The following is a 24,150-nucleotide window of genomic DNA, read 5'->3' on the forward strand; positions in this document are numbered from 1 at the left end:
GGTAAGGAATGTCAGTGCATCTGTTTTTCACAATAAATTAGAATCTAAAATAAAAAGAAATCTTGCAGAATACATTGACGAGTGTTCATAAATAGTCACTTGGACAAAAGCATACAGAAATCAGTGTCCATATGTCCATGAGGAGCGAATGAAATCACTTATATTGTAAGGAAAAGCACCCTCAGAGCAAGGACTAGTATGCAAATACACTGATGAACAGAACCAGAGCTAAGTGAAAGGATAGAGTTGCCAAGTATGCCTGAACGAGGTAGGCTGCTGCTACTTAGGACATATAGGGAATATACAGGAGCAGGTGTCAGCTGTAGGGAAGCTAAAGAAAGGAGGGATGCCTGCAAGGTAAGAGTAGAGTATGTGTGTGAGAGTGAGAGTGAGAGTGAGAGTGTGAGTGTGAGTGTGAGTGTGAGTGTGAGAGAGAGAACACTGCAGGTGCTTAAGTGCTATGGCGCTTCTGAGGATGCTACTGGGTGGTGGAAACATTTGGCTGTTAATCCTAAAATAATACGTCTCTTATTCACTGGAGTGGGGCAAATATGACATGATTTTTGATGTAACATTTTTATTTTAACAATGCCTGAAGGCAGAACTTGAGCCTGACTGCATAGAGACACTGAACAAAACACATAAAAAATGGCCTTTGTCTCAGGAAACACAAAGCCTGTTAAAGCTTCCTGTTCTCCTTGGATAATATTCTGAAGAACAACAAATAGCAACGTGATCAAAATGTTATTTATTTAAAAGTCTGTATGTCCTTCTGAATCCAGCCAAAATTTTACAGAATTCCAGTCCACCACAATTATAACCCCTTTTTCAAAGAATTCTCACAGAACCACAACCCTTTCAGCAGATACACAACTCATCCAAATACATGCAAACAGAGATGCATACTGGAACAGAATAAAGTCCTCAGTAGAGCTCACCGTATTAACATTGGGACAAGAATTTACAAATGCTAGGAGATTGTAACCCTGCCTCTATAATTTTCTTAACTGAGTTGGGTACCAAAGTCTCTAGCTTCTTTCTAACAGTTATGTGGTAGCAATGAAAGGAAAATCCCAGCCCCTACTTAAGTTAAAATTCATCTTCAAAAGCCTGCTAAAATTAAGCTTTTGTTCCTAAGCTTCCTCTTTGGCTGCTCCTTGTATTCAGCCCTGAAAGTTTCTAGAGCCCTGGTTGTCTTTCCTGGGTTTAATCCTATCCTGATGGAGGCTGAGAGGAGCCTTTGTCCCCTTCCTCCCCTCCCCTCCTTTCTCAAGGGACTCTTCTAAGCCAGACTCAAGCTGAACTACACCAAATGCAAGCCATTGACAAAATTTCTTTTATACCTTACTATAAATTGCCTACTCTGCATAGTGCATCATGATGGGCACCTTGCAAATAAGTTAAGGGACCAGAGCCAGATCAATTCCCAGTCTAAAAATGTTAACTGTATTTGTCTCAGCTGGATTAACTGCACAGAGAAGAATGTAGCTGTCTCTCTCTCACATACCAGTTTGTTTTCTCTCTTCTCCAGGTGGTTAGGCATAAAGCTTCATCAATGGTGTATGTGACTATAAAATATTGGATAGAAATAAGAACTGATGTGCAGAGTGTCCTTCATGCTGGTAGCAGGGCTATGTCAGCACGGTACATGTTCCCCCTTGTCTTCTTCTCACATCCTCTCACAAGACCAACAGAATTTTTTTACAAAGTACTTATATAAAATAAAGTTCCATGGATATTAGCAAAGAGAATTATATAATTGAGCTCCAGTGGTTATACACAGTCATGTAATTTAGAATTTTGCACTGAAATGTCTGAAAGAGAAAAACATTGGTAAAAAGTCAAGTATTTGTTTCTGTTTATAGAATATCTTTTTGCCTGGAGTTTTATCTTGAACAATAATTCTGCATTCAAGGTCTGATGTGACTGTTCTACATGTAATCTCATTATCTTCCTAACAGAGAGAGTAGGAATGTAAATATAAAAGAATTATATTTTTTTTACTTAAAACCCATGCATTTTGTTGCTTGTGTTTCTGAACTGTGTTGAAGCTAACCCAGCCTGTTGTGAACATCAGAATAGAAATCCATCTGAGCAAAACCTTGTCGCATGCTAGTAAGAGATCCCATTCCCAGAAACCCAGTTCCTCTAGTCAGTAGACTGCTTTTGAAAGGGTGGTAGCGTGTCTTTCAAGGATAAGCATTTAGAAGTTTAATTATTTAGTCTATGGGAACAGACTCTATAGACAGCTTGTACTTCATGTAGCTGTTCTCCCTGGCAGGATTGTCCTTGATATTTGGTAAGCCAGATGCACATTTCTAACTACCTTACTTACTTGAAGGTAACCCGTAATATCCTGCTTTTCTTAGGTGGGTAGAGGATGAAACTGTATTTGCTTATATTCTTGCTTGTTCACAGAAAAACCTCATGTGTCTCTGCTGATTCATTGCTTGACTAGATCAATTTACATTGTTTGTGCTTTCTGAATTCTCTGGCTAGGACTTGGCATGTGTGCCAGTGGCATGCAATGACCAGCTTGTGGTGTTACCCTGCTGTAAATCATGGAAATAATGGAAAGCATTTCTGGATTACATCCTTAGTGAACACTAGAAACCTGGCCTACTGTTTTCCATAAACTATAGCAACTGAAATTATTCCTCCTGTGAAGAAGTCATTGCATTCCTGATTTGTCTTACTTTTCCTCAGAATATTCTTATTAAATTCAAATAAGCATCCCTCTGTAACAGGCTGATTACAAGGGAAGAACTGAATTTCATCCTGAGCTCATGTGCAAATATTTCCTCAGTTAACACATCTCTCCATTCCCAGTAGGATTAGATCATTCTACCTCTAATATTTCACAAGAATTTGCTGCTGGTTTGATAAATTGAAAAGATGGCATCTTCTCTACCGCAAAGTCCTTTGCCCCACAAAAAAGCCATACTGTAATAAATAATAAATATACAGTACAGCTTCCTTAGACAGATTCCAAGAATTTTATATGCTGTAATTTAATCCTTAGAAAACCAGAGGATATTAAATGAACTAAACTGTCTTAGCCAGAAATCTCTGATTTGGACTGCTCTTTGATGTTTATATCTGAAAGTCTTTGATGTCTTAAAATTGTTTCAGAAATTAGGAAAAAATCTTGACTTTGTAAATCATTTTATGATTATATAAATGACAATATGATGATGAATGGCACAGAGTTTACAAAAATGAATCATTTCTCTGAATATTAAGTTAATCAAAAAGCCAAGACTGTCTAGTATGAGCTCCTAGTGCCTTAAAGATCCTTTGGCATTCCAGATGCACAATGAAACAAAAATAGTGTAGCCTTATTATGAGCACCTTTCCACATCTGCAATCCTGTTATACAATAAACTCTTGTTCTTTTGTAGCAAGATTGCACTGGTTCTTTTTTTCTTTCTTTTTTATTATTAATTTGAAACATGTGGGGAGAGGGTAATCCAGTAAGCCATAGGCATTTCATATCAGAGCTTTCATGCAATCACATGTAACGTCAACCATCTGGGTGGAAGGATAGATAGAACTTGTTTTATATCAATAGACTGTGAATGATAGCAAGGAGCAGAAACAGCAGAGTTCAAACAAATATTATATATATATTCACATCTATGAACATAATACTAGTGGTATTCACTTGAACATAGGCTCATTGATGGAATAAACTGGTTTTGCTATTAAATAAAATAGCAAGCACTATACAATAAGAATGTTTGTTGTATTTACAACACAGTGAATGTACAACATTGTAAGTGGATGCAAATGATACATATGAAACATAAAAGAGAAAAGGTTGTATGCATATATATGTGCAAAAAGAGAGATTTCTGTCAGCAACATATTTTTCTGATTGGTAAATAAATGCCATTTTGAAATTCCACAAAACTAGTGATTAGGTAGACAATTAAAAGATAATTTAGAAACCAGATGTCTGCTTTTCTTTTGAGCAAAGAGAAAGCATTATCTCTTAAAACACATTCATTTATTGTTTATTTTCAAAGTGAACTTTAAAATTAAATTACAGTGTTTGGAAGAAAAAAATTAAATAGACATCTGAAAGAAATAGAATCTATTTATAATTTTACCTTTTTGATGTCAAAAGATATCCTAGAGGAAAGCCTTAAGGATATAAATTCTTCTCAGACTTACAGTAAAGGCATTGAATTTTTTAAGATGCATAATCCTATATCAAAGTTTTGTGAAAACCTGATAAAAATTCAAGAGTTTATGCTTCTAAAAGATTAAAACCAACAACCAATGCAAACACTTAAAATTATTTACAGTCCTGTGAAATCCAAACTGCATGCATGTGGAGTACTCTGCATGTTGTAAAAACTGCAGTTCAGTCTGGAATTCTGTACAATAGAAGCAGAGAGGAAAATATATGACACGCAATATTTTTGCCTGTAAAGTACAAATTAGCGAGTTTCCACTCTATGTTTAGGTAACATATCATCTAATCATTAAGACAATTCTATGCTGATGTTTTCTTTTAATGTAGCATTCCAGATGTTTGTTCTCTGTTCTCTACAAGTGACTGAATAGGAACAAATTCCAAGGTGAGAATCTGAATACTGAAATTATGTTCTGGTTGGTAGAATGGTTTTGTAAATAAGACATTAAAACAGGTACTATCTTCCAGGTTATTTTTTTAAATAGTTAATAGTTTGACTGATGGATTACTTTTTTTTTTGGTTGCTGGCTTGTGAGTAGTGACCATTCTACACAGTCCCCTGCCTTTTACATTCATTACTTCATTTTAAAGAAGAACCAAAGCCACAAGCCAGCAAATCACTTAAGCACTTGATAACTTCAAGTTATCATCACACTTGAAGTGAATGGCACTACTTCTGTATGGATATTTATGAACACAAATAAGTCTTTTGCCTTTTTGGGACCTAATCATTGACTAAAAAATTCAGACCTATTGTTTCAAAATATTCTGCTGTATTTCATGTATATTTTCTCAGATGCCATGACCACAAATACAATCAAGAGCTTTTATTGGCCATCTATCCTAAATAAACTCTCTGTGGAAACTTTTTCAGAACCTGAGGACGAGGGGACGTGCCATCTCCTCCTGTTGGGAGGAAGTGTGCTCTTTCAAAGGAAAAAGGTGTCAGGGTTCAGAACTCTGGATTCCAAGAACTGCAGGATCATAGAAATGCTGTTGGTAGGGGACATTTGGAGGTCTCTCCCACACAAAGTTTACTTGTGCTAGCACTAGATCAGGTCAGACGTGTCTTAGTGCTGTCCTGCCTAGAAAATTTTCAAAGATGAAGATTCCCCATCCTCTCTGTGCAGCCTGTTCCAGTGCTGTACTACCTGTCTGCCACAAATAAAATGTTTTTGTCATCTTTGCATCTCCCCTTCTAGTAGTTGCAGGTTGCTAATAGATCATTCCTTAGCCTCCTCTTTGTCAGACTAAACAAGTCAAGCTTCTTCAATCTCTCGTCATGATCATCTTCAAAGTGCATCTGTATTGGGTTTGCATGGAAAGGGTTTGGTAGTGGGGGGGCTATAGGGGTGGATTCTGTGAGAAGTTGCTAGAAGCTTCTCCTATATCCGATAGAGACAATGCCAGACAACTCCAAGATGGACCTGCCACTGGCCAAGGCTGAGCCCATCAGTGATAGTGGTAACGTCTCTGTGATAACATATTTAAGAAGGGAAAAAAAAAAACCCTGCGCGACTGCAGCCAGAGAAAGGTGTGAGAGTATGTGAGAGGAACAACTCTGCAGACACTAAGGTCAATGAAGAATGAGGGGGAAGAGGTGCTCCAGACACCGGAGCAGAGATTCCTCTGCAGCCTGTGGTAAAGACCATGGTGAGGCAGGCTCTCCCCCTGCAACCCATGGAGGTTACTGGTGAAGCAGATATCCATCTGCAACCTGTGGAGGACCCGTGCTGGGGAAGTCTATTGCTAAAGGACTGCACCCCATGGAAGGGACCCACACTGGAGCAGTTTGTGAAGAACTGCAGCCCATGGGAAGGACTCACACTGGAGAAGCTCACGAAGGACTGTCTCCCGTGAGAGGGACCCCACACTGGAACATGGGAAGAGTGTGAGGACTCCTCCCCCTGAGGAGGAAGGAGCAGCAGAGACAACATGCGATGAACTAATCACAACCCCCTTTCCCTGTCTCCCTGTGCTGCTGGGGGGGAGAAGGTGGAGAAATCAGGATTACAGTTAAGCCTGGGAAGAAGGGAGGGATGGGGGAAGGTGGTTTCAAGATTTGGTTTTATTTTCTCATTACCTTACTCTGGTTTGATTGGTAATAAATTAAACTAATTTCCCCAAGTTGAGTCTGTTTTGCCCATGATGGTAAATGGTGAATGAACTCTCCCTGCCCTTTTCTTGACCCACAAGAAAATCACTATCTATATGCTCTATCACTCCCCTGTCCAGCTGAGGAGGGGAGTGATAGAGCAGCTTTAGTGGTCACTTGGCATTCAGCCAGGGTCAACCCACCACAGCATCACTGCAACCTCTTCTTTCTCAACATCCTTCAGGTACTAGGGGTCTCCAAACTAGTCTTTGTTTTCCTTATACAACTTCATCAGTGCCAAGCAGAGGACTATAATAACTTCATTTCATCTGCTCCCATGCTCCCCCTAATGTAGTCCAATATGTGGTTTACCTTATTTGCAGTTTGCACTGTTGGTTTATATTCTACTTGTAGTCCATCACAACCCTGTCCTTTTCAGGGGACTTTGCTCATTTCCCAGCCTGTGCTGGTAGTTGTTCCGCCTCAGGCTCAGGATCCTCAAGATGTTTATGTCAGTCCACTTCTCAAGAACCCTTTGAATTAAAGTTTTCCCATTCTTCATGTCAATGGTTCCTCCTAATTAGTACTATCCACAGGTTTACCTGAAGACATATTCTGTGTCACTATCTAAGTTGTTGATGGAAATACTGAACAATATGAGTCCCAGTACCAAATCATAGGGTACTTTGCTCATTACCAACTGGAACCAAAATAATTGATTTTACTACCCTCTTACTGTGGTGGTAAAGCCAATTTTCAATGCATCTAAGAAACTGTTCTTCCAGTCCATACTTCCTCAGCTTCCACAGGGAATCTTACTGGGGACAGTGCCAAAAGCTATCCTGAAGACCAGGTATCCATTGCTTTCCTCCTGCCCACTCAACATGCCATCTCATGATAGCAAGCAATTAAGCTGGGCAAGCATCATTTGTCATTGCGAAGTCTGGGATAGTTATTCCTGACTGCTTTCAAGTGTTTGGAGATGGATTCCAAGGGGACATGCTTTACAATCTTTACAGGGATTAATATGGCCTATAATTCCCCAAGTCCTCTTATCACTTTTCTTAAAGTTGGGCATAGTGTTAGCCATTTTTGGTTGTAATGGATCACCCCTGATAACCACAGGTTTTTTTCAGGCAGCAACCTTGCAATCACTGCAGCCAGCTCTTTCAGTGGCCTTGGATGAATCTCATCCAGCTCCATTATTTTTAAATTTCTCTCTGTAATACTTACCCTGTTTCTACTGCATTACTGGATTTCCCTCTCTTTACCAAACTGCACTGGTCCACACAGAGGTGTGAGATCAGGCTTTGCCTGTGAAAATTGAGACAAAAAAAGATGAAGTCTACTTCAAAATTTTCTGTATCTTCTCTCACTAGGTTGTCTACCTCATCAAACTCACATTTTTCCTGAACTTTATTTTGCATCTAAGATATCTGCACAGTCTTCTCCCACCACCTTTTATGTCCTTGACTACTTTGAGCTCTGAGTAGATATCGGTCTTTACATTCTTGTCCCTAAATACCAAAGAAAAGTACTATAAATGTGCTTTTCCAGCTGTTTTCTTTCCACTTCTTGCATGTTCCCTTTGCATTTTAGTTCATCTGGAAGGTTCCCGTTTAGCCAAAAGGAGAGCTAGTGAGAGGTCTTAGATTGGTCAAGTGGATGCATAAGGCTACACGGGTTCTCGATGTTCCAATCATCACTTTCTGACTTGTGAAGCTGAAATGAGTAAGGATTTCCATAGGCTGATGGACAAAAAGGGTGCCTGTGGCTTCATGGTGCTTTTCTGTAAGCTGTCTGCTTAGGAAACATGAAAAGTAACATGGGAAGCAGTGGCAGATAAAATCTGAAAAGTCCAAGTCCTGGAATGGACCCACTGGATCTTTTTGTCTTCTCTTCTGAGTCAATGATAAAGAACTTCTCTCTGCTGAGAAAAAACAAACAAACAAAAAAAAGTTTATTTTTAAACCTTTGACTTCTTGCCCTATTAAGTTCCTTTATTTTTCCCAGATTTTGCTGCCAAGCTTAAGACCGGCCATATAGCAATAAGTTCTATCATTGACTGAAATCATAGCACCTGTGATTTTAGCTGCGGAATGGTAGTGTAAGTTTTTTCTTCTTTTTCATCCCTCTGAGCCGAACTATTTTGTGAAAGGCCTAATATGCATCACATATGGCCAGTGGGAAATTTCCCTGAATCCATTGTCACTGAAAAGAGCACTGGGCTAAATATGTCTCTTAGAAACTTTATGCAACTACCTGGATCTACAGGTGTTTTTATCCAATGATTAATTTTAGTTTAATTATTGATAATATAATGGTTTTGAATACTAACTAGAATTCCCTGTTCTCCCAACTTCTTTAAAACATCCTTACTATATTTGTCTTTGAATAATAAATCAAATAATACTTTCAAAAATACATGATGCAATTAAAACTCATGTGGTTTAAAATATTCTGAGGAAATTAACTCTAGTACTAAACAGTGAGTGAAAAAAAAATTACAAATGATGTGATTGCTTCAGAATGCATTAAGAAACTCCCTTTCAACACAGGCTTAAAGGAATGAGTCAAGAAATCCTGGAAAAAATCTCTCATAGCAATAAAGACTAAACCAAAACCACCATGGCTAATCTTTAACATCCTAGTACACTCCTCCTGAATCAATACTGTGTACTACTGTATATCGAGGTTTTAGTTCACAATGCTGATTTTCTACCTGAGCTAAGTAAAATGAGATTTATATGTGTCCTATTTATTTCTGACAAGTAGGAAAGAAAATAGATTTGCCCAATTATTCAATCTTTCTGGAGCTAAAGTTAAAAGGGATTGTTCCATTCCTAACTTATTTTCTCTGGATCTGGTCTCACAAATGAGATAATCCCAGAGAGGTTTAGCTTTGAAAGCAAAAGTGAGTGATTTGACTTTCCCTGAGTTTGTGAGCCAGGATTACCTAGCAATTAAAGAATTAAACTAGTAGACTAGAGATAGTGGTTTTGTTCTTAGCCTTGCAACTAATGTATTTTGGTAATCCAATGCAAATAATTGAACCTACTTCTCTTCAGTTTAGCCCTTCACAAGGTGATATACTTGTACATTTTGCAGGTGTATTATGTACATGCATATACTTGCAGTTAGACCGTTCTACATGATGTTTGAATGGAAGTCAATATGAAAAGACAGAGTAACAGAGTAATATTACTCTCTACAACTCACTTACTCTAGTGTTTGTTAGCAAAACATGCCATAGCTAGGACCCTGTATCTACGTGGGTAACAGTAAATAATTGGAGGTCCTTTTTGAAGTGCTTACATAATTGTACTTGTGGTCTGGGGCTATTTTAAATGCAAGGATGAAGTTGTCTGTGATTCACCATGTCCTTTGTGCAAATGAATTGACACTGTTGTTCTTCATTGCTAGCCTGGGGAAAATCCCTAAAGGGGGATGAGACTGTGTTATTCAGGAATTCTCTGAAGTTGGGCAAATCTGGAGCAAAGATGACCTGGGGGAGAGGACATGAAGAAACTGCGTCGAGGTCAGTGAGTTTACAGAATAGGTGGAGCATGAGTCCTCATTCCTCACTCTCTAGCCTTGAACATTTGCTTGGGGGCATTCTGTATTTACTATTTGCTTTTAAAATTTACTACATAGGTGTGGTTTTATTTACTATTGTGCCCTCCGACCACTGTGTCCAAGAGTAACATTACAATAGTTCCTACAGCTTTTAGGTTCACCCTTCCTATGTTATAATTTCCCTTCACTGGACAGAACTTGGAATTTGAAAAATTAAAACCATTTTGAATCCCAAGAGCTCTGGGCTTCATCTGTGTGTGATACCCTTCCCAGAACTAGCTCTAGCTTCCTTCTAAATCTCCAGCCCTACTGGTGCAGTAAGAAAGGGTTCACTTTCCCTCCACAGCACCTCCATCAGGGCACTGTGCTTCCCCTTCTCCAGCCAGGCTATGACTTTGTTTAACTCTTCCTGCCTCTAAAATATACTTTTTTGTCATGAAATGCATGAAAAATAATCTTTGCCTCATCTTCTGGTAATACTTAAAGAGCCCAGAAATAAAAAGGAAGATTCAGTCCCTGCCTGGAAGATCATCTAATCTAATATGTGATGGGAAGTAAAATGTTTGTGATAACTCAGAAGGCATAACAGAGGAAAGTCTCCCCTTCCTCTTTGTGTTGGGGAGGGAATGGGAGAAACAATTCACCTCCACAAAGTAATGTCTGGTCGTCTTCTTTGAGAGTCGGGGCCAGGCCAGCACTTTCCCAGGTATTAACATACTCAACTGCTCCTTATTTAGTTCTAAAAGCTTTCTCCTCATTCATGATAATTCCTATATTATAACTGTTGATAAGCACCAAACTCTGCAGTATACTAAGATTTCAGTTTTGTCACAACCTAAAATACAAAGAAAATAGGAGGGATAACAAGAGATGCAATGACCCGCCTACAGTGAGGAGGAGAGACTGCTTTAATGTGGCTGTTCCAAAAAAAATCCAGCATCTTGACTCATTGTTTATTTCTAATAACCCCAAAAGGTTAATATGTTCTTTTATTTTTACCCAAAGCAAATAAAATCACCGTGTCATATTAGCTATGTTGTACAAGTTAGTGTCTATGACACAATTACCTGTGGGTTTCTTTGTTGAATGGACGATGTGACCAGGTACATGAAAACGAGACATTTTCTTGAATTCTAAGGGGAATAAATAAAGGCAACACAAATAATAGTTAAAAACCTATATGTAAATTCTCCAGTATGTAGTGAATCATGTAACTGGAGAAGGCAAGCTTACACAAGATTTTGAAATAGCCAAATGCTTACCTTTCCCAGGTTTTTTCTATCAAAAAGATCACAGAATCATAGAATCAAAGAACTGTTTAGGATGGAAAAGACCTTTAAGATCATCAGGTCCAATCATTAATCTAGCACTGCCGAGTCCACCACTAAACCAAGGTCCTGCACTTGGGTCACAACAACCCCATACAATGCTACAGGTGTGGGGAAGAGTGGCTGGAAAGCTGCCTGGTAGAAAAGGACCTGGGGGTGTTGGTCAACAGCTGGCTGAATATGAGCCAGCAATGTGCCCAGGTGGCCAAGAAGGCCAATAACATCCTGGCTTCTATCAGGAATAGCGTGGCAGCAGGGCTAGGGAAGTGATCGTCCCCTTGAACGCAGCACTGGTGAGGCAACACCTCAAATACTGTGTTCAGTTTTGGGCCCCTCACTACAAGAAGGACATTGAGGTGCTGGAGCATGTCCAAAGAAGGGCAATGAAGCTGGTGAAGGGTCTAGAGCACAAGACTTCTGAGGAGCAGCTGAGGGAGCTGGGGTTGTTTAGTCTGGAGAAAAGGAGGCTCAGGGGAGACCTTATCGCTCTCTACAACTACCTGAAAGGAGGTTGTAGCGAGGTGGGGGTTGATCTCTTCTCCCAAGTAACAAGCGATAGAACAAGAGGAAATGGCCTCAAGCTGCGCCAGGGGAGGTTTAGATTAGATATTAGGAAAAATTTCTTCACCAAAAGGGTTATCAAGCATTGGAAGAGGCTGCCCAGGGAAGTGGTGGAGTCCCCATCCCTGGAGGTATTTAAAAGAGATGTAGATGTGGTGCTTAGGGGCATGGTTTAGTGGCAGTCTTGGCAGTGCTAGGTTTGCGGCTGGGCCCAATGATCTTAACGGTCTTTTCCAACCTAAATGATTCTATGATTCTAAGCCCAAGGAGAAAGGACAGTTTAAGAGAGAGAGATGGGACATGACAGTGAATCATAACACAAGAAGAGACAGGACATTGATAAGGGCCGACCAGAGGGGATAAATCAGGCTGGATCTAATTTGTCAGAAATGAGAAGTGCCAATAAGTCACATTCCCTTAGTAGACAGAAACAAATCATCTTCTTCTCAATACACTTTTGCTGCCAGCAAATACCTGTGAAATCTTCTGGCAAAGTATGCCATCTTCCCTCAGGTCCTGATGGCAGAGGAGGGGATAACATTTGGCCTTATAGGTTTAAAGGCAGCAAGTAGCATGATGGATCTAAAGATTTCAGCCCTGCCACAGACACATGTAGGGATAATGTGATGGAACATAGGATGGAAGCTTTCATTTTGCAGTTTACTTTAAAAAAATCTAACAAATAACAATAAAACTGGTATGTATTTTAAAAATTACATTTGCAGAATCAAACCCTTTAAGTTAGTAAACAATCAAAGCTGTCTCCATGTGGTTAATAAAAGCATGTTCCAGATATGCATTAATAAACCACTTGATTAACTTATATTACATATAATTCATACAGAAATCATATACCACCTACAGATGGGCCAAGTGCTCACAGCTGCGTAGTTTAATGGGATCTTCTTAAGGTTAAAAGGCTGTATAACACAAAAGCTCCCTAAAATTAAATTCTAGATAAGGCAAATTAATGCCCTCAATTCCAATTTACTGTATCGTTCTATTTCTGCTTTCCATCTGCAAACAGAAACAATACTTATTCAGTCCACATCTATCAAGCACATTGATATGGCAGCTGCTAAAGCATAAGAAATGTTTTTGAAAAGCTCCTATGAAACTAATCCTATCTTTAAACCATGGCTTATATAGCACAGAAAAAAAAAATGAAGATGAATCACTGGGCAACAAGGAAAGAAAGCACAATTAATTATATTAGCAGCTTCTAATATGTTGAATGGGGATGAAATGGAAATTCAGTGGGAAAGATACTATGTGATAGTGTAATTGGAGACTACTATCATAAATATGCACAAAGCCACAAACTGTTAAGAGGGTACTCAGGACTAGCAAGGAAAGAAATTCCGTATCCTTAAAAGAGCATGAAAGCCAGAATCTAGCAAGGCAGTGGATGGTTGAGAAGCTTGGCAAAGGAGACCCATTCTTTAGATACGAGTTTCAGCATAGGCCTCCTTGCTAGTTGCAGGAGATGCACCTATGAACTATGAAACATCATCTGATAATTCCAGATTCTATAAAATGAAGCAGGTAATGTCTGGATTCTAAAAAATGAAAACAAAATAAAAGGTAGAAGATCCTACCTGGCATATGTACTGTCAGTATCGGAAGACCCAAAGCTGAGTAGGTCAAAAGACAAAATGGCTTGTTTGACCCAAGGTGATCCCACCAAATAAAAAATGGAGCCTACATATAGGATTCTGGTAATGAATCTTGGTCCACCATCATACATACATTTATTCTGTTGATATATAAGCAAAATCTTTAAGTAACTATAGCTTTCAGCCTGACATTTCCCTGCACTTTACAAATTGTGAAAAGTAGAAGAGAAAAAAGCATTAATTAATGGCTCTAGTACATAGTTACATAATAATAACATTAATTAATTGCAATAAAGATTTAAAAAAAAAAATCTGGACTCCTGGGTAAGCAATACACATTTTTATTGCATTCCATTTTCCACAAACAATATAGCAAAATCAAGATGAAAGAAGCGATGTTTAAATAACATCATTACATTTTTTCATGTATTCTGATAAAAAGCCAGGAAATTCGAAGTTAAGGTTGACATGTCCTGTTCTCAATCCCTCCCACCTCTAAGGTTATGATTACGGAAAAAAGTATCATTCATAAAACTTTGCAAGCATGATGAATCACATCACGCCCCAACCACAGCTATTCATTTCATTTGTCTGTGATTTACCCAAGATTACACTTTCAAACTTTTTCTTCGTCATTTGGTCCCGTATGGGGAAATATCAACAGTTACTTCTTTAAACTCTTCAAATGGTGTGTAATACAGCTGTAAATAGAAATGAATTACACTTTACTGGCAGAACCTACCTAGTTTTATTAGGTTTGCCCAAAACACTGGGTTTTGCTAATGATTTCCTGTGTCAGGGAACAATGATGTTACTGAATGTCACATTTTTGTCAGGGAGAGCCAAGTTGTGAAACCTGATCTTCGTAACTAGGTGCTTGTATTCAAATTAGAGTCTTATTAAAGACAGGCTGTGACACAGGAATGCATTCATACAGTCAGATGCACACAGGATAAGTGCCTGGAATTACTTCTGGGACCAGACTGTGATGCTTTGGCTTCACTGGATATATTTGGGTTTTAAGAACAGAACTGGTCCCTACGCTAGACTAGTACACAGGACTTCACCTGCTTGGTGAGCAGGGGGTGCTCACACATATCATCAGCATACGGAATAAAGTTAATTCTTATACTGCCTATACAGGTAAAGTATTTGGGAAAAAAAAGGTTGCACAGAATTCTTACGGACTCACATTCTAGTCACTGCACCCAAATACACATACTCTGCTTATATATCTTACTGGATTTTTTTTTAGTGGTTCATAAATTTCTAATTCATAAACTGCCAATTCTAGAGCCAAGGTTCATCCCACAGGACTGAAGTTATCTGAGTTAGAAGCCAGTATCCCCAAGCTCCTTAGTCTGTCAGGGAAGACAGCCTTCAGGTGGACTGCGGAGTGCATTACAGGTGGTCACATCTCTGCAGGACTCAGAGTGGCTCCATGATAACTTGATACTTGGATAAGAGCCAGCAGTTAGATACTATGAGCCCACTTCTAGTATCCATTTTATTTTTCTTAACTGATGGAGTCAATCAATTCTTTCCACATGTGAGACCTGCAGAAGTCAAAGTGAGGTAACCTTGTCCTCATCTCCATACATTTCACCTATCTCCAACATACCAAAGGCTGTTTCAGCCATCAAGGCACTGCTTCCTCTGGTCTACGTTAGCTTTGATTTTGACTTCAGCAGTCTCCTCCTTTCTGTTTTCATTGCAAGCCACTCAAAACAGTACTGACCAATTCATCTGATACTTTTTGTTTGTCCTCCTTCAGCTTCACAACTGACTCAGGCATAAACTCTTTGAACACAAACTCTATCACAGTCCAATGTACCCTGCCTATATAATCTCATAAAGCAGGGAGACATCAGAGGTCTCCTTTACTCCTCCAGTGATCCCACATTCAATCATGTTTTGTTCTGCTTTCATCTGAATACTACTACATTCTTCTACTATCAAAATAACTAGTCTTCAGCTAGCTTTGCTCAAATACTTCCTTTTTGTATTAATTCATCGGTGGTGCCCATAGTGCCTTCCTCTCCACCACTGATTGAGCAAGTATCAGGATAAGATATTGACCAAACTCTGTCCATTCCCTTTCAAGTTGGCCCCGTCTCCACACATGTATACTGCACTGATCTGGTCTGGTCTGTCAGGAATGTAAACCATGAGCTCAACAGGACAGGAACTGCCCTGTGTTTTGAGTCCTGCTCCATGGACATTACTGTAATTTTAAGGTTTAACAAGAAGATCAGACAACTGCAACATCAGTAAGTTGAGAGAGACAGCATTAGTCTGTTACACATGACATCTGTTTCTGTTATTCAGGACAGAGTTTGAGAATGATAGCAACTCTCTGACTATTAATGGACCAATTAAAGGAGAGAAGATTTTTCCCATTTTACAAAAAAAGTGTGTAGACACTTTTTTCTGTTGCATATCTAACTTTTTGTGGTTTCTAGAGTGGACAGTAACTTTCAGCTCCTTGCTTACTGAGTCATATCCAATGGACAGTGCACCCTTATTTCAGCATCCCAGGATGACCACTGACTTCCAGTGAATTTTCCAGTCTAGATAAAAATCAGTCAGTAATGCTAAGTCATCAAAGTGGCTGTCTTTTCCTGTATGAAAATGTGGAAAATTATCAGCACAGGGACTCAGCACACAGGGTTATAAAAGGAGTAAAACTGTTTCCATAGAAGTACACTGAATTAAAACACACGTTGCCCTTGTTCCTGTTAGTAGAGAGGATATTGGATTTGTTATATAAGGAGACTTGCTAAGAGACATTGGTTTTCAAAATTGTTAACACCTGGGACATAATCGGGGTGGGCAAAAGAGGACATATATGCTTTTCTGATAGGACTAATAGATTAGAAAAGCTGCTGTGGTTTGGGTTTTAAACCCAAACTCTACATGAGCATCAAGACTCATATCATAGATACTTCTGAAGAAAAATAATTATGGAAATAGCTGCAGAGTGGCTTGAAGATGTAGCCGTCAGCGCTCAGCATCTGTAAGCATCTTGTGAGTAAATTTTTTTGTTGTAAACAAGTGAAATAAAAAGGTAGGATAAGAGGTGGGTGAAGGAAGGTAAACCATCATAGAGCAAACTGTATTCTTAGTTAAAACAAATCTAGAACTCACGTTTGAGCACCTAATCTGGTCTGAGAAGATTTCAGAATATAAAGCAGCCTCTCATGAGAGTTCGTCCTGCTTCCCCTACATTGTTGCATTGTCTATGCACTGAAAACCTGTCCCCTGCAGCACGACATATTCGTTATGCATTTCCTCAGCTCTATACTTTCCCCAATGTGATAAAAATCACCAAATATGAAAAAATGTTCAAAAACATACGTCAAATCACGGTTCATCGAGCTTATTATACATAATTTAAAATAGTTTATATAAGAGAAAAATCAATATTTTAACAAAAATAAGATGAGAAAAAACAAACAAACAAACAAACAAACAAAACAGGACACAAAGCAGCAATAGAAAAAAACAAACAAACAAAAACCCCAGTTTGACAGGAGGAGTCACCTTGGCTAAAAGTCTTCATTTTCTTTTGGGACCTTCCAGTCCTGGCTTAGTCCTGGCTTTAGTGCTTCCTTTAAGGAGTCAGTGACAGGCACACCCTGCTTTAATCTTTTATGTTTTATGTTATATCGCTTTGTGGTGCAATACTGACTCAACAACCTTCTCCCTTTGCGTTCCTGCAATATAAAACACTTCTGGTTCCGGTTGTCTTTGTAGTTTGTGTCCTGCAAAAATCTGAAACTAGAGATGTGAGCAAGAGTTTCCTTCTGAAGAGACTGTGGTGAAGGGCTGCTCTATCCCCTTCTAAACGCCGGTTTCCCACACGACGGTAAAGTCGTGTGAAGATTGACACAGAGTTGACGAACTGACATTTCTCCATTCATTTCTTTCATTATCTGAAGTATTTGTATTTCCCCGATAATTTTGCACCCTGTTGTGACACATCTTTGCTGGCATTTGTCCTTAATTTATATCTCCATGTCTTTAAACGAAATACTTGCCACCTCACCTGAAAGGAGCTCAAATAAGTTACATTCCTTTGCGGATCGATCATAAATATTTATCTGATCTGCCGTCCAACGAGCGTTTCTATATAACATTTAACATTTAGAGCTCTTCAACTTACTGTTACTTTTGGATGCTCTCTAGTCACCACTTCTCTTAGCAGATGTTTTACAGCTCCTCTTTGCCTTATTAGTTCATTCACCAGGTGTTTTAATGAACGATGTGCGTCATAAATAAGCACGTCTCTGAGCGACGCTCTCCCTGTTCGCTAAGAAACCTCCCAGCGCTATCAGGAATAACAGCAGTCTCCCCGCTATCTGCTCCTTATTTAGCCTTAGGCATGCCATTAAACCATTAAAGCAGACACAACGCCGCGGCAGCGCGGGGAGAGGTGGGCTGTCGGCCCGGAGGAAGGCTGGGGCGGGCAGGTCCCCCCGCGGCGCGGCCGCCGCCGCTCCGGAGCTGTCCAGCGTAGCTCCGCTCCCGCTCCCCTTCCGCGGCCCCCCGCGCCGCTCCGCGCCGCGCCGCGCAGCCAGCGCCCTGCCCGCCCCCGCCTCTGACAGCCCGCGGAGCCGGCGGCGGGGAGCTGGGAGGGGAAGCGTCGTTCCCGCGGCATCTTTCCCGGGAAAAGGGGATGCGCGGTTCGCTCGCTGTGCTGTAAGTGACGGCAGATGCCGGTCCGCCGTCGGAAATGTTTGCGGTCCTGTCGGCGAACAGGAAGGATTTTCGCCGAGCGGAATCCTTCGGCCGCCCCCACCCGCCTCCTTTGATCTGATGGGCTTTGAAATCCCCCTAGAAATTAGAGACTAATTAGCCCCAAAGCGAGAGTGGCAACAATGCATGACAAAGGCGAAGACTAGGCTTTAAGAAGGCAGTGCGAGAGTAATGGCCAGCCACTCCTAAACGACCTGTGTGCACAAATCGTGCGCCAAAGAAAATCGATCCGATTCAACCTGGGTGTGTCTAACACTGCCAGGGATTGCCAGGGCCAGGCTGTTTATTTAGAGACAGTCTATGGTGTGGGAGGGTGAAGACACAACCTCTAACCCCTTCCAGCCTCCCAAGACAAAAGCAAAACAATCCCCAACGTCCGTCCCCAAGGAAACCTTGATCAAAGAAAGGTATTCAGCGGTGTCGGGTGTACGGGTGTGTTTATGTGCATTTCACGGTATTTTGCGCTATGTATCCAGCGTTATCAGGGCGTGCAGTCAGGTTGATTCCTCTCTGCACCGCCGCCGGCCGGGACGGCCCCACCAGAGGTGCAAGAGCAACCGCTGCCCTGAATAGGACCAGCTTATCCTCGACTCATGGGCAGGAGGAAGGAGTTTCAAAGCAAGTGCTTTGAGATTGCCTCAACAGAAATGAGCTTTACGAAGCAGCCTTTTACTGGAAAGATGTTTGAACTCTAGCCGAAGGGGATTTAAGGGGAGTGGAGAGACGATTCCAACAGTTACTACTGGGAATGCAATATCGGGTCCCCTACAATGCTTACTTAGGCTAATGGAGGTCCTGTCATTCAGCTCCCATTGCGCTGGGATACAGGGTAAACATTCCCCGGTGACCCTCTCCGTGCAGGTCCCCTCTTCAGGACATCATTAAAAGCATACATGCACTTGCCTGACATCAATTGTCAGGCTGTCTCTCAGGGTTCAGAGATCCCGACAGAAAGCAGGAAAACAAGCCCAGGGGAGACCCGGCTTTGCGGCTGCGGGCTTTAAAGAGCCTGAAAATCGTTTGGTTGCGGGTGTGTAAGAAGAGACAAAAGTGCTCAGCAGGTAAGAGCGGAGGGTTTTGCCAAGAAGGAACTGTCCTTGATCGCTGTGACAGGATTGACTCGCTGGGGACTCCTCTCTCGGGAGCATCCACGCGTCCCCGAGGGGGCTGCCTGTCTCCTCTCATCAGCATCACGGCGAGAAATTTTACAGCCGCTCTTTCTAGTCCTGCTAATCCTGTTATCCGGGGGGTTATAAATATTAACGCCGCTGGGGCTGGGGATGGGGGACCAGATTAAGCCCTTTCTGAAGTAAGATGTCAGCCAGCCTCTTCCCAGCCCACCAGCGCCCGGGGCTGCTGGATGAGCTGCACGGCAGAGCCCCGCAAGTGCCCTGCCCAGAGGGGTTGCTGGACGCCTCGGTGCTGGATTTCGTGGCCGACCTCTCCCTGGGCTCCCCCCAGGGACCCCCCCGGGCCGGGCCGAGCCTGCGGCTCTGCGAGGTCACCTCCGGGCCTCCCTTCGGGGACAGAGCCCTGTCGCTCCGGGAGGGGATGGCCCGGGGGCTGCCCCTGGCTGCCTTCGGAGATGGAGATCCCGAAGATGAGGAGGAGGAGGAGGAAGAGGAGAGGATGCGGAGCGCTTCCCTCCTGGACAGACCCAGGAGAAAGCGGGTTATCACCTACGCCCAGCGCCAGGCTGCCAACATACGGGAGAGGAAGAGGATGTTCAACCTCAACGAGGCGTTTGATCAGCTGAGGAAGAAGGTGCCCACCTTCGCCTACGAGAAGAGGCTCTCCCGGATAGAGACACTGCGCCTGGCCATAGTGTACATCTCCTTCATGACTGAGCTCCTGGATGGCTGCAGCAGGCAGGAGGCGAGCTAGGGAGCGCCGGGGCCCGGCGGGCCGGGGCTGGGGGCCGGGCACCACCCACGGCACCGAGCAGGTGGCCCCGGGCACCTCCCTCCTCGGGCCGCAGAGCCGTGCTCCTGCCTTGGCTTCTCACAGCGCAGCCGGGACCGTGTAGGTGTAGGATGCAAAACGAGGAGTGTTTGGGGAAGCGTGCGCTGGGGGCGGGGGAAAGCGGGGAGAGAGGAGGGATGGAGAGGCTCAGTACGTGTAGATTTGCTAATATATATAATTGTTGTAAAGCGAAGGGAAAGAAAAGGAAGGTCTGAGGCCTTTTGGTTGCTGTTGCGTCGCCTACTTGCTTTAAAATTTTGCAGTTTGTTGCCTTAGCGAAAGGCTCGGCCGGAGCAGCAGAGCCGGTCCAGTTTGCGGAGCGGGTTTCCAGCGGATTCAGTTGCCTGCCCAGCTGCCTGCCAGGGACTAGGAAAATCTCGGCGTGTGCATTTTAACCTAGCGCTTTCTGCTTTTTTTAAAAATAAACAACTCCCTTTTCTTTGAAATCCAGACTGCCAAGTCCATGCCGTGTGTCACAGGGCCAGTAAAGCGGAACATCTGGACACAACCGTTTGTTGTCACGATTTTTCTTCCAGGGACCAGTTCTGTCCTTGAGTGCGGGCGGCCAGCGCCGTCGCTCGCACCGGGCAGGAGCTGGCGGAGGAGGGCCCGGCGCTGCCCGGCGCGGCGGGGCGAGGAGGCGCGGAGCGGCGCGGCGCGGCGGCTGCCCGGGCGGCCCGCAGCATCCCCGGCAGCGGCGGGGCCGGCCTGGGGAGCCCTCTGCGCCCGCCCGAGAGAGAAAACGTGTGGACTTGTGGGCTTTGGTTTTGGGGAGGCCGAGCGGAGACCTTTTCTCTCTCACTGGATCCCCCCCCCGCTATGTTTCATTGCTGCAAGGAGAGAAAATAAATAAAGAAATTCTGAAAAGCCGGAGCGGCAGGGAAGGGGAAGCCCGGGCCGGTCGTACCCTGGGGATGGGGACGGGGTCCACCGCGGGGATCGTTTTTTTAGCCTTATCTACTAATGCCTCGCAGCCGCTTGTTCGCAGGGGCGAGAGGCAGGGAGAGGGGCAGCGGAGGGGGTGGCCGTGGCCGGGCTGGGAGTGGGGCGAGGGGCCCGGGGGTCTCCCCTGGAAGTCCCTCCGGCCCTTCCTGACGTGTCTGTGCCCTCCCGCTCCCCCCCGGCTCTCCCTCGCCGCTGCCGGGGAAAGACCTGGATTTCGTCCTGGATTTGCAGCAGGCGGGTAGCAACCAGCCTGCTCAGGGCCCGGTCCAGCCTGCGTTCAACTTAGAAGCAAATGTCCCATCCAGGCCAGTGGTTCTGCATGACTTCGCAGGACAGCTTTTATCTCCACTATATAACATTGTCGTGATATTAGTGAAACCAAGATTTACCCTGGATTCAGGCTAGTGTGGCTAAGATCTAAATCCCACCCTAATATCTCTTTGATTTCTTCTCTCATATTTTTGTCAGCTCCTGTGGTAATTTTTCTTCTTTTTCTCATTCCATTCACTAAAATACCATCATGAGTGAACTAATATCCTCTATTAATACTTTAATATTCTTTCTTTTTTCACTTGTTTCCTTGGTTTCTTTTTCCACTTGTTTTTGTTGACCTCCCTGACTCCACACATTGCATCTGCTCTCCAGTTGTCAGAATGCTTTTTTTCCAAGAAGCAGTTGGATAGTCAACACAGCTGGACCCTCTCTAGAAACTGGGGTGTTTCACCTCTTCAGATGGTTGTTGGGCTTTTTTTTTTCCTAAAAATAAAATGAGAAAAGGAACTAAAAATGAACCATGTTCCAAAATCAACAACTGTTCACGTGACCCAGATGCATTTTACTGTTACCACTGTCTCAAGCAAAACGATGAAGACAAATTCTTTCAGTATAATGAAATGTGCAATTCAATATTCACTTCTTAGCACTATTTCTCTATGATCTCTATACAACTGTGCTTTCCACAGCATGATTATATATCTTTTTCATATTTTTTTCTTGTTCATGTCACTGGATAAAATTAGGACTCTATACCACACAGAGTCTTAAGTTAAGAGATTCATAATGTAAACATGTCTGTAACAGATAATTCAAAAATTATTGGTTTTCCCTTCTTGGTTCAATAACATAACATTGGAATTTGTTCAAGATCCAAGGTTTTTCCATACTTGGGTTAAAGACTAGAGAAAAGCAGAAAGAAAATGTTGCATTTTATTTTTAAATACAAATTAAAATCTGGATCCTGCATTATGAATCCTGATTTTTAATGGATCACTGGAAATTTTGCAGCAGCAATACAGAACAGTAGTAACATTCTTATATGAGCCACTGATTCTAAAAATAACATTAGAACTTAAAAATGCAGTTGTGGTATAAGCCAATGAACACAATATGCAAACAGCACATATAAAGTATCGAGATGCATTTTATGTCGTTTCAAAAACTTTGGATGAGCCTCTCGGCCACACATTGATTTATAGGAGCTGACAACCTGATGAATAGGGCTTTAATTTTTTATCTTTCATGCTTTTCCAAAACTGGCAAGGATTTACCAGAACAGTAGTCTAGATGCAATTTTTTCTTAGACACCTGTGTTAAAACTAAAGCATGCCCTTATGCCCATGAAGAGCTCAGTGAAACACCGAGATGCCATACTGACCCGTCACTTGGCCCATGGGGATGTGTTGAAGTCCTGGAAGCTCAGCCTGCTAAGAATATAAACAAATTATGGAAACATTGCAGACAAGCTTCTTGCTGGAATGCGATCTCATCTCCCTGAAATAACAAGACTGTGGGGTCCCTTCTCCCCTCATCCAAGATGGTTGCATCCTAGTCTGTGGAGTCACAGTGTAATAAAACAGCATGACGGGCTTGGGAAGCCAGTGAAACCCTGGCCCTAATAAAGTGAGTGCAAAAGTGCTGCTAACTTCAGTAAGGCTCGGATTTTGCTCTCTGTAGTGAAAGGCCTTTCCCTTGCTCAGAAACCCTGCTGCCACCAAGGCTGAGGCCAATGCGGTCCTTGGTCTCCCCAAAGCACCATGCCATTATCACCGCATTAAGAACAAAAACTGACAGTGTCAATTACTTCTGGGAAAAGATAATAAGGGGGTTTTTAAATCCTTAGAACTGTTTGATCATAGCCCATTTTTAGATCCTGGTCTGAGACGGGTTTGTTTATATTCTCTTTGCCCACTGAAGACTGCCTTTTGGTAGAAAGTTGAGTTCCCTTGAAGCTATCGCATTACGATTAGTATTCAGACACGTAAACCAAAAAATAACTCTAAATGAAATCATATTTGAGAGACGTTTCCAAGCTTTCTAAGAGAAGTATAAATAATCAAATGATTTTGCAATCTATAGTCAGGCTGATCTTGTTTTACAGCTGCTCAACCTGAAAGCAGGTTTAAGCAAATTAGTGCTGGAAACAGAACAAAATATTATGATAGCACTGCAAACTCCTGCATCCGCATTCTGACCAGCTACTATGGCCCCATGATTAGTGTTTATTATCACATTTGTCAGCGTTTCCATTATAAACACTCTAGTGTGGAGGGTTTATAACTCAGCTATAAAAATTCCCTCCAGGATGAAACTTGATAAGTGAAGTCTTATTCCAACAACACTTTTTTTTTCTTTTACAAACTTTAAAATAAATTAGTTTTTGAAGTCATGGGGGTATGAAGCAAAAGTGATGGAAAAGAGTTTTTGATTTATTTTTGTTCTCCTTCAGATCAGTGCTGTTTCTCAAAGAGATTTTCTATGTAGCCCTTTTGGTCCTTTCGATGAACTTGGACCTTTTGGGGTTTTTTTAATAAAAAATAGCATGCTGAGTCCCCATTTTCATAAGAACTTGTTGTTTTTACTAGGCTTGAATACTACCAATCTGCAACAATGACAGCCAAGTTTTTTCTATTACCTATACACCAGAACAGTTACAAAGATGGATAGGTATGCTGATCATAATCTTTTTGTAGCACAGTAAAAATCGTTGTCTTTTCTAAAAAGTTGTTAAATATAATCCGTTCAGATTATTTTCTCTTAAACTTTACTCTAAAAAAGCATGCTTGTTTCAGACATAGAAATGAATATTCATCACAGCGGTATACCCAGAAT

At 42.0% G+C, this 24,150-nt stretch overlaps 1 protein-coding gene across 1 annotated transcript; it reads left to right on the top strand.

Annotated features, from left to right (window-relative positions):
- Positions 1 to 19,449: 19,449 nt before the first annotated feature.
- On the top strand, positions 19,450 to 20,019 carry FERD3L (Fer3 like bHLH transcription factor; the record flags this gene model as incomplete). The annotated part of the gene is made up of 1 exon (XM_082309912.1): positions 19,450 to 20,019. The coding sequence occupies one exon, from the start codon at positions 19,450 to 19,452 to the stop codon at positions 20,017 to 20,019; it is 570 nt and encodes a 189-aa protein (XP_082166038.1).
- Positions 20,020 to 24,150: the final 4,131 nt, after the last annotated feature.

The sequence above is a fragment of the Platalea leucorodia genome (genome assembly GCF_965183815.1).
Source record: "Platalea leucorodia genome assembly, chromosome: 1".
Classification (NCBI taxonomy): domain Eukaryota; kingdom Metazoa; phylum Chordata; class Aves; order Pelecaniformes; family Threskiornithidae; genus Platalea; species Platalea leucorodia.